Here is a 10,812-nt window from a genome sequence, read left to right as displayed (position 1 = left end):
AATGCTGCCAGCCATCCTGGACATCGCTGCAAAAATTCCATTTCTTCCTTCAGGCTCCCAACTGTCCAGGTTTTCAGTGAGATCAGAACAAATGGAATTTAAGGCTTTGATGGAAATAAAAGGTAAACCTTTGATAGCGAAGGGACTCCCGGTGCTGGTGCTTTCGAATCAGCCCTGCACACGGTGCAGGTCTCCAGGTACACGGCAAGGACTGATCCAGCCTCAGCTGCTGCAAGTGGCTAGATGCTGGAGCAAGCGGGTAAAAATTAACCTCTTTCTTATTGCTTCGGGGATGCAAATTTTTTGCTAACTAGTTATTAGAATGGCCTTGTGAACAAAATACGCGGGCAGAAATTGGTGAAAGATGCATTTTGCGATCATTTTCAAACTCTGCGGCTCTCTTCGACAGGACTCCAGAGCAGCCCATTTGGTCGCCTGCTCCCTGAGTGTGAGAAGAGGTGACTACATGGGAGGGTGTTAAAATGTGGCTACTTCTGCAGAATTTTCCATCCTAGCAGTAGCTGTGGCACAGCCTGTGAAGCAGGGAACTAGTCACCAGCTTTGTTTCTCCGCTGGGCAGAGGCAGGTGGCCTGGGAGGCAATCTTGGCGCATCACTGGTGCGGCAGGACCTGAGCCCAGCTGGGGGTCTGCCGGCTGTGCCTGTCCCCGGGTGGGCAGTGACCCTTCCCCCAGCATTGCTGGAGACTCGGGAGCCGCTGGGCCCAGGGCTGCTCCGGATGGCTGCGATCTCTAGCCGAGCTCTGCCCTGAGAGATGTCTGGGGTCCCTCCAGCCACCGAGGAGGTGGCAAAGGGAGAAAGGGACGTGCGGGTAGGGAAATGGAGCGACATGTTTCCCTCGCCCCCCTTTCATCCCCCAGGTAATAGCTGGCTGCTATTAACTCCTCTGAAGCGTGCCTTGCTGCTCAGGGCATTGAGGATGCTCAGGGGACGGGCGTGCTATAGTGACGACACACACACGCGCGCACACGCACATGTGCGTCCTCCTCGCACTCCGCGGCGGCCCCTCCGCTGGTGCCAGGCTGCTGCCCGGCCACCTCGCCTGCTTCTCTGCTCGGGCAGGGCAGAAGGGCAGGGGTGCAGGCAGCTCCGCTTGCGCTGGCTTTGCATTGCAGCTCAACACGTGTTTTAAAAGCCCGAGTGCTCCGGAGACAGCCTGGGAGCTCGGCGGGGGGTGGGATGCTCCCCAGCCACCCCTGCTAGCCCGCACTAGGCAGCAGCCAAGCGTTGAAGGATTCGGGGGACGCCAGGCTCGTAAGTGGACAGCGGTGACTGCCCCAGGGAGGTGGCTCTCCTGGGTGTGCGTGACTGTCCCTGTGCGTGCGGTGTGGCTGTAGTCTTTGTGTGTGTTGGTAGAGGTGTGCAAGGCACTGCCTTCCCCCCAAGCAGAGCCTTGGCTATGGGCTGCACCGTGTGAGAGCAGGAGCCTGTGGTCTCCAGGAACCTGCCTCGTCCGTGCATTGTGGGTATGGAGGGTGTACGGTGCCCCGGGGCAGCAGGCAGGGCGGCCAGCGTGGGAATACCTGGTCTAGGTGGGGCTGGGCAATGCCGGCGTGCCTTTGCGTCTGTGCGTGTGCAAGTCTGTGTTTCTGTGAGCGCTTTTGCCTGCTGTGGTCTATACCAGGGTGCAGCAGAACGGTGAAGGCTGCATGTGATGCTGGGGCTGGGCAGGCCCTGTGGGCATCTCTTGCTTTTTAGATAAACAAACCCTGGTGAAATTCTACATTTAACAGCTCCACAGCAGCCTCCGTGTGTTAATGTAGGGTCTTCTCTGCTGCTCTCTGGAACCAGATGGTGGCTCCTGCCAGCAGGAACCTCAGCAAGGCTCTATTTAAATAGCAAACCTTAATTTCCAGTGCAGGGGGGATTTCTGTGGTGATGAGAGGCAGGACTCGCTGGGCAGACCACCAGAAGGTTGCAGTGCCCAGCGGAAGGAGGGTGGTTGCTCAGGTCCAAACACCCGTGTACCTGCACAGAGTACCCCGTGCTGCTGCACGACAGCATGTCCCCACCAGGGCTGGCCTTGCGCTTACATCCCTTACAAGTCTGTTTTCTTGTTCTCGGGCAGGCAGCGGTGCTGAGAGCTGTCGGCTCGTTGTCATGGCGTGGCTCGCTGGGGATGCTGTTGCCCTGGCAATGGCTGAGGACCTTGAACGACAACGAGAGCATCCTTCATGGGCCACAGGCAGATGTGGGACCTCTTGGGGAGGGTGAAGTGCTCTGCAGGACTCTTACTGCAGCATCAGCAATGGCTGGTGGTGGAAAACATGGGATGGGCACATCCGATGGGGTTTGAACCTCTCTCTTCCCATACTGTGCTGTACCTCTGTGTTCAAACCACATGATGTGTCCTGCATGGCTCTTCTTGTGGTTGTTTTCTGCTCTTTGCAGGTCTCTGAGGCAGGGTGTGTGCCCATGGTATCCTCACATGGAGGATGACGGACAAGAGTAATGGTCTGCGTAGCTCACCGGCCAACTGCCATCCCTGCCCACCCACCCAAGCTCGAGTGGAGAGTGATGCGGAGGGGACGGGGCTCAGCACCAGGAGGTCAGGCTGGTCCCTGGTTTGGTTGAGAGAGGCAGTGGTGGGGCAGGAGAGGAGTGGGACAGCTCGGTGTGTCTGCTGAGAACTGGCATGGGCAGGGCCGTGATGCCAAACCTCAGCTGTGGGCTTTGTCAAGTTTGTCTGGCTGTGGGCAGGTGCCACGATGGCGTGGTGTGGCTGTAACCCCCCCTCTTCCCCACTGCAGGGCCTGCTCAACCCAGGATGACGCCGCCTCAGAGCTGCAGAGCGGGGCTCCCCCAGACCAGGGGGAGCAGCCGGCTGCCTCCGCTTTCCAAGGCAGGGGAGCCTTGGCCAGGTACCTGTGTGTGCTGCTGGCCCGCGGTGAACCTGAGCCTTTTGTGCCTGGCTCTGACATGGGGACTTGTGTAGAGTGAGGGTCCCCTCCTGCTCCTGCATTCACGGGTTGCAGGGACCAGCGTCTGTGAATGCTGCTCTGTGTGCCGCAGTGCCCATGGAGGGGGCTGGAGGAGGGGATGGCTCCATCCCCTCTGGGGCCCCAGGAGGGCTCAGGGGCTCCTTTCCCTTGCAGGCAGCCTCACTCTGCCCCAGTCGTCCACACATTCCTCACGTCCCTGTGAGAATGGCAAGAGGATTGGGGAAAGAGCCATGGGACTCTGCCAGGATGGGCTCTCTTGCTCATGTATTCTTGGTCTCACACCATCACTACAAGGGGGGAAAGAGGAAATGTTTTTGCTTGAGAAGGGAGCTCTGAGAGTTTTCTTCTCCACTGTAGCCCCTCTGCTTGCTCTTGAGCTTTTGTTTTCTCCATGTTCTGCAGACATCTCCTGACTCTGCCTCTCTCCCCTGTCCAGGATAGCCCGGCTGGTGCTGGTGCTGAGGGACTGGGCCAGCAAGAGCTTGCATGAGGAGCAACAAAGGCCAGACCCCTTCCTCGAGCGCTTCCAGGGCCCTGAGCTCCAGACAGTGGCTGCAGGCGCTGGCAATGATCTAGAGGACGAGGAGACTGAGGAGGAAAACAAAAAGTAGGGTCCCTCCCCGGGGCCCCAGCTGTCCTTGGCTGGAGATCAGCCATGCGTGGTGCTCAGGGGCTCCCAGCAGTGATGGCTAATGGCGGTGGATGGGGATGGGAAAGGGGGAGGTAGGACGCAGTGGTGGGAAGGGTCCTCCCTGCCCTCTCCTGCCCCAGCCTGGCTCTGCGGGGCTATGGTGCAGGCACAGAGGGGCTGGGAGTCTGTGCCTGTGGAAAAAACCTGGCCTGTCCCTCTCCCTTGGTACGTGCCCTGGTAGGAAATACACATTGCGTGGCTCGTGACAGCTAGCAGACCTCCCCATTTCCAGAGCAGTTCAACGCTAGGGTTGGCATTTGGAGCCAGCCCTGGGTCCGTGAAGAGATGCACCCTCAGCTTGTCTGTATGAGGAGCTGGGGACAAGCCAAGGGGTGCAGGGTCTCCACCCAGGAGATCATAGCGAGCACAAACACCTAGGATTTGCAGTCTCATTTGTCATCTGCAGGATGAAGGGAGTGTGTTGCTGCCCATACTCCCCCCACCAAGAGCAGACACTGTGATGGCAGCTTTCTGAAAAGGCTCTTTCAAATCCAGCCCTTTCATGTCCTCAGCTTACACTCCCGGAGAAAAGCAATAACCTGGCTTTTCTTCTGCCGGCTAATTAAAGGGCAGAGCTTGTGGACTACTCTGGACCCTACCATTATACATGGTAATTAAAACACCAAAAAATGATTGTTTTCTGTAGGACAAAAATATCTGAGCCTTGTATCTGGGTCTTTACTAGTCATGGAAAAAAACATTCTGCCCTGCAAGGTTAAGGGGAGCTGGTTAATTACTGAGGTGAGCTGCAGCGTGCCATGAAAGGGCTGCTCGGTGCCAGTGGGCTCCTGGGGAGATGGTGGTAACTTCTGCTGTTTTCTAGGTCCTCAGTTCCACAGGTAAGAAGAGCCCCCAAGTCTGGTAACTCCGAACATGAGGTGCTGTTCACAGCTGTGGGAGCCTGCTTGGGTGCAAAGCCTTTGGGAAGAGGCAGAGGGTTATCCCTCTTCCTGGGTTAACCCAGACCCCTGGCCCTGCTGTCAGCGTAATGGCGGTGACTCTGGCCACCTGCCGTGGGCAGCACTGGTGATTTAAAGCTGAAATTACCAATGTAATTAACAGAGTTATTGAGGTTATTGGTGCTTGTGGGTGCTACAACAGTCCTGGCTGGCTGCAGGTGAGTCAGTGCTTCCTGCGTGTCCATGCTGTATGTCCCAGGGAGCAAAATGTCCCTTTCTCAAGAAACATTTAAGTCGCGCTTCCTGAGCAAAAGCTAAGCACTTTTAATGGGGAGGCTGGACCACCTGCTTGTCTGTGACTGTACCCAGAGCAAATGTGAAGGATCGCCGCTGGCTTTGTGCCGAGTGCCATTCCCCACGCTCCGGGCACCGCCGGTGCTGCTGCCTGTGCCACTGCAGAAGGAGACTTCAAGGCAGAGGTTTTGCTTTTGAAGCTGTCAGAAGCAGTGGGGTGGGCATGGGGAATCTGTTGGCAAGTGGGTTGTTTTCTTCCTATCACTGGAGGGAGTTTTGCATGTTTGAACTTTTGAAAGCTGGAGGGAGGAAAGGGGCGGGGGGGGCGGGGGTGCGGAGAGGGTTTTGCCCTACCAGGCTGCAGCCTAAGCCTGTCAGCCCAGCCGCAGAGTTTCTCGTCCCGGGCTTCTCCAGTGAGATCTGGCGACTGGAGCACATACATCTTATCGCAGAGTCCCAAAAGGAGCAGGATCAAACACTTGGGAGCAGTTCAAAGGCTGGACCCAGGGCTGAGCGGACTGCAGCAGGCAGCGGCGAGCAGCGCGGTGATGGCAGCCTCGCAATGCCAGCTGCCCCCCGGGTCGCTGCGCTGGGGCTTCAGCATCCCCTCCTGGTGTTCCCGCGGATCTGCAGCACACTTTCCTTCCTGCTTTAATTAATCTTCCTTTAAGATTTGTCTGGCACCAATCCACATCTCGTCTGGGAGAGGCAATGTCATGTAACGAGAAGTTTTCTGATGACCCTCTTCCATACATCTGTTTCTGGCTCTGCCACTGGGGTGCTGTGTGTATGTAGGCCACCTGCTTTGCCTTACCATCCTGCAATTTCCTCTTCTGGTATGTTACTGAGCCCAGTTTTGGGGATAAAGGAGCTTAAACAGTGCTGGACAATTTTGCTCAGCACTGCTGGGATTGGTTTTAGCTTACAGACTCAAGCTGCCACTGTGTTTGAGCCAGCCTACTGCAAGGGAGGAAGGATGTGGCTTGGATGGTTCCTTCAAACCCTATTTTCTATGTTTAGCCCTTCATTCATGCATTGCCAGCTCTGGCTTCTCTCTGCTTCCAGGAAGAAGTGGCAGATCTTTGTGGTGGACCCTGCAGGGGACTGGTATTACCGTTGGCTGGCTGTCATTGCAGTTCCTGTCCTCTACAACTGGTGCTTGCTCGTCGCCAGGTGAGCTGGGAGGCTGTAGGGTCCCTGTCTCCTCTAATCCTCCTGTTCACCTGGCTGTCATGGCTCAGCCAGGACCAGACAGCTGACACTGGTAGTGCTGGGGCTAGTGGGAGCCTAAAGGAAAGGGACCCCCGCTATTACTGTGACTTCTGCGCTGCAAAGGCAGAGCATGCATCCTCTGGCCCCAGTTGGAAAGGCCCATGATTTCGAGGTAAAGCTGCAAGGTGCATTTGGGAGGTGGTTTCAAGGCATTGCTTCACCTAGGTCAAGGGAGGGCAGATTTTTCACAGAAAGTGGTTTTAATTCTAGGAGAAGAGGGGCAAGTGGCCAATCTCTGTTGCAGAGGTAGGAGCCTCAGAATCAGTATATATTCAGCTGTAATAGTTGGAGATGATACGGAGATTTCTTGGTGTTACCGCTCTATTTTATGACCATCCTCCAGGGCTTGCTTCAGTGACCTGCAAAAGACCTATGTTGTCCTCTGGCTGGTGTTAGACTACATCTCAGACTCTGTCTACATTGGGGACATAGTGATCCGCCTGCGCACAGGTAAGCAGAAGCAGCATCCCTGGCTTATGAGTGCTTTGCTTCAGTCCCCTAAAAGTAGAGATGAGCTGCAAGGGAGAGGCTGATCTACAGCTCCATTAGAAGGAGGGGTTTGTCTACCTTGGCACTTGCTAGTACGAAGCAGTCTCCAGAGAAAGAATCTAATTAAAAGATCCGAGAAACGAAGTAAGTTTCAGAATGAAAGATTAATCATCCCAGCTTTCAGCTTCACCTTTGAATAATTGTACAAAATTACCTGCATTACTATTAGTATTCGGGCATAGTTGAAGGTCTGTATCTCAGATTTTGCATCAGTTCAGCTAATGAATTATCTACATGGAAAAATAGTAGAATTTAACGTTCTCGGAACGCGCCAGGTGGCTATACATTTTCTGTTGGAACTGCAATAATTCATGATCTGGAGGATGGAAACCTTACGTCCCCACTTCTTCATGGCAACAAAGTAAATCCCTAAGTGATATCTTTAGGTGGCTTTTGCCAGATGAAGGGCTTGAGTGATAACAAAAGCTTGAAACTGAGTAGATCAGGTGGAACTGGTAACATTTGGATGATCCGGTGTATATATGCACACATGTGCATGGCGTACCATAAAACGTTTCTCAGAAGTGCTTACAAAGCCTGCAGAAGAGTTGAACATAAGCCAAGATAATTCTGTCATTTGCTTCTCTGTTAGGTTTCTTGGAACAGGGCCTCCTGGTTAAGGACCTTAAGAAGTTACGGGATAACTATATCCACACCTTACAGTTCAAGCTGGATGTTCTCTCCATCCTGCCCACAGACCTGGCGTACTTTGCTGTGGGATTGCATTGCCCTGAATTGCGTTTTAACAGGCTCCTGCACTTCTCCCGCATGTTTGAGTTCTTTGATAGGACTGAGACCAGAACAAGTCACCCCAATATCTTCCGCATCAGCAACTTGGTTCTTTACATCCTGATCATCATCCACTGGAATGCATGCATTTATTATGCCATCTCGAAGGCCATAGGCTTTGGAGAGGATGCCTGGGTCTATCCCAACGTCACAGACCCTGAATATGGGTATCTGACTCGGGAGTACGTCTACTGTCTCTACTGGTCTACATTGACTTTGACTACCATTGGAGAGACCCCTCCCCCTGTGCGTGATGAAGAGTACCTCTTTGTGATCTTTGATTTCCTCATCGGTGTCCTCATCTTTGCCACCATTGTGGGGAATGTGGGATCCATGATATCCAACATGAATGCCACCAGGGCAGAGTTCCAGGCAAAAATTGATGCCATCAAACACTACATGCAGTTCCGCAAGGTGAGCAAAGACATGGAAACCAAAGTCATCAAGTGGTTTGACTACCTGTGGACTAACAAGAAGGCAGTAGACGAACGGGAAGTCCTCAAGAATCTCCCTGATAAGTTAAGGGCAGAGATTGCCATCAATGTTCACCTGGAGACACTGAAGAAGGTGAGGATTTTCCAGGACTGTGAGGCAGGTCTACTGGTGGAGCTGGTGCTGAAGCTTCGCCCTCAGGTGTTCAGCCCAGGGGATTACATTTGCCGGAAAGGAGATATTGGGAAAGAGATGTACATCATCAAGGAGGGGAAGCTGGCCGTTGTGGCAGATGATGGAACAACACAGTATGCTTTGCTCACTGCAGGAGGCTGCTTTGGCGAGATCAGCATCCTGAACATTAAAGGGAGCAAAATGGGCAACAGACGCACAGCCAACATCCGTAGCTTGGGCTACTCTGATCTCTTCTGCCTGTCAAAGGAAGATCTTATGGAAGCAGTCACAGAGTATCCTGATGCCAGAAAGGTCTTGGAGGAGCGTGGCCGGGAGATCCTGATCAAGGAAGGGCTGCTGGATGAGTCAGCTGCAGAGGCAAGCACGGAAGGGAAGAGCATCGAGGAGAAGCTGGACAGGCTGGCCTTGAACCTGGACACACTGCACATCCGCTTTGGCCGGCTCCTAACAGAGTACAATGATGCCCAGATGAAGCTCAAGCAGCGCATTACTGTTCTGGAGTCCAAGATGAGGCAGCAGGATCTGGAGGACTTCTTCTCTGATAGCTCTGACAGTCTGCTTGAGGATGAGGAGGAAGCTTTACCTGGTGGGACACAATGAGGGGGTGCAGAGGTCAGCTAGATGATGTCTGGCCTTGTGCTGAGACAGTGTTTGCTATTTCACAAGGCATATCCTGTGGCTACCTTGCCAGGGACTTCTCTCAGGTCCTTAGCATTGCTGCTGCCACTGCCTTGATGGCAGCTCCTGAGATGGCTCCAAATCAGGCGATTGTCCTAGCTCCTCCTCAGGCCTGTCCCTTTTCTTGTTGCCTTGATCTGAGACCTTGGACTTCGATCACTAAAAAGAGGAGAGTGGCTAATGCCACTGCTAACATTTCTTTCCAGTTTCTGCAAAAGATCTGTGCCGGTCACACCTCCTTCCTCTTAGTTGCCTTAATAGAAGGTGGGACATGAACCTTGCATGGAGGGGTACCTGGACATGCTGACCTCTCATGTATGTTAAGGAGCCACAGAGTCGTGGTGGACAGAGCCTGCCATGTGCCACCTACCCATTCATACAGGGACCAAGGAGGAGATGGGCTTTGGAAGACCCTGCATTCCTTGCAGATAACAAACCCACCCCAACAAGAGCAACCAAAGCACAAGCCAGATATTTACAAATGCATTTTGGGTTCAGCCTTTATAACTCACTTTAGGTAAATAGTCTCCACGGAGTGTCTGCGGATACTCAGTCTGCACCAAGAGACTCCTTATCCGCAAGATAGAAAAACTCAACTCAAACAGCCCAATCTGTGCCTCTTACGTCTGCAAATGGAGAGGCTCGTCTGGGTCACTGTCACTACCTAGGTCATCTCTACCTCCCACACTGAGGCTGGACATCTATCTGGAGGGGCAGGCAGCTGCTGTCCTCCTGCCTGCCTCTCTTTGCCCTTCTGCTATATTTGGTGCTGTCAAATGGCACCTGGCACAGGCAGCTCGGTACCCTGAGCACCGTGCCTTCCTGGGGGACGGTGTTCCCGAGCCCTCCCACTGCGGAGGCAGCGTGATGCCCATTTGGGCTGTGGAGGTCTTGGGTCACAAGTACAACATGGAGGTGAAGCCCGTGGCTCACTGGCCTGACAGTTCCTGTTGTGCTACTTGCAGGAGCACAGGAACTGTTTCTCTCCTGTATCTAGTGATGGCCAGATGTGCCAGGAAGGGTTTGATTGAAATGACACGTTTTTAAGGAACAAAGCAGTGGTGGGACGCAACTGTGCCTGTATTTGCTTTGCTGTGGGCAGCTCAGGGTGCAGAACATGTGTTTTCTTAGGCAGGAGGTTTTCTTATACTCAGTGGGAGTTTTGGGGCTTTGGAGGCCAGTTGCCTTCTGGAGGAGAAATGAGTGGCAGAGCCATGGGGACATATGTGAGGGTGAAAACGTGGCACCATCGCATGTGCCGGCAAAGCTCTTCCCGGCTGCGCTGCAGCCCTGCGGGCTCCATGGTGCGAGCAGCTTGTTGGTGCGGGGTGCATGCAGGAAGGGCCACCAAAGCCCTGCAAGCAATAGCAACCTCAGCACAAGCAGTAATGCCACCCATGCCTACCAGTACTGTGGAGGTGCTGGGACTGGGGGATTCAACCTCATTTCTTGTTTCTGTCATGTAGCTTGCCCTGACCTGCGTCTAGGTGTCTGGGACCTCCTGCCCCCTGGTCTGTGGGGTGGGCTGGGGCTGGTTTCCAAGGAGGAGAACATTTGGTGGAGAAGGGAATTTTGGAGGAATTCATGCTCTGGGTCAAACGCAGACAATACTTTCGCTAAAATAATGGGTTGCCACATGGGGAAGTATCAGAAAGGTTGCTGGGGAAGTATCAGAAAGGTTGCTGGAAAACTGAGGGTATTTGCTTTGTCCTTTCTTTTCCCTCCAACAAAAGAAAAAGACTGCCTCTCTTCATTTTGTATGAGAATTTTCCATTTAAGAATAATGGCCTTGCTTTTTGATAATTTAACCTTCCCTCCCCTACCAATCCCAAAATTAGAATTTGGGGTAAGATAAGTTTTTTGTCATCGCTAAATTAAATTGTACAGTTTCTGTTTTTTTCTTCTTTTCTTACTAAGGTTTCTTCTTTGGTTGAAGATGAGGTGGTTTCCGTTCTGCATTTTCTTGTAACACCAAGACCCCTGGCTGCCAGCTTTCCCCTTCCCTGCGATGCGTCGCTCCTGAATTTGCGGCTCGTCGCTTGCCTGCGGCA

The 10,812-nt window shown here is 53.4% G+C and overlaps 1 protein-coding gene across 1 annotated transcript; it reads left to right on the top strand.

Moving 5' to 3' along the window:
- Nucleotides 1-2,455: 2,455 nt before the first annotated feature.
- Nucleotides 2,456-8,683, top strand: CNGA2 (cyclic nucleotide gated channel alpha 2). The gene is made up of 6 exons (XM_010281664.1): nucleotides 2,456-2,568; nucleotides 2,771-2,881; nucleotides 3,399-3,569; nucleotides 5,912-6,019; nucleotides 6,462-6,568; nucleotides 7,260-8,683. Exons 1-6 carry the CDS (start codon nucleotides 2,456-2,458, stop codon nucleotides 8,681-8,683), a joined length of 2,034 nt encoding a protein of 677 aa, XP_010279966.1.
- The last annotated feature ends 2,129 nt before the right edge of the window (nucleotides 8,684-10,812 follow it).

The sequence above is a fragment of the Phaethon lepturus genome, unplaced genomic scaffold (genome assembly GCF_000687285.1).
Source record: "Phaethon lepturus isolate BGI_N335 unplaced genomic scaffold, ASM68728v1 scaffold38222, whole genome shotgun sequence".
Lineage (NCBI taxonomy): Eukaryota > Metazoa > Chordata > Aves > Phaethontiformes > Phaethontidae > Phaethon > Phaethon lepturus.
This window is presented reverse-complemented; position numbering and strand designations above follow the sequence as displayed.

What these genes read in the sequence shown, in the direction of transcription:
- CNGA2 (XM_010281664.1), top strand. Translation starts at nt 2,456, where the DNA reads ATGACGGACAAGAGTAATGGTCTGCGTAGCTCACCGGCCAACTGCCAT. An exon ending in TGGTGCTTGCTCGTCGCCAG is followed by an intron (nt 6,020 to 6,461) that starts GTGAGCTGGGAG and finishes ACCATCCTCCAG; the next exon opens with GGCTTGCTTCAGTGACCTGC. An exon ending in AGTGATCCGCCTGCGCACAG is followed by an intron (nt 6,569 to 7,259) that starts GTAAGCAGAAGC and finishes CTTCTCTGTTAG; the next exon opens with GTTTCTTGGAACAGGGCCTC.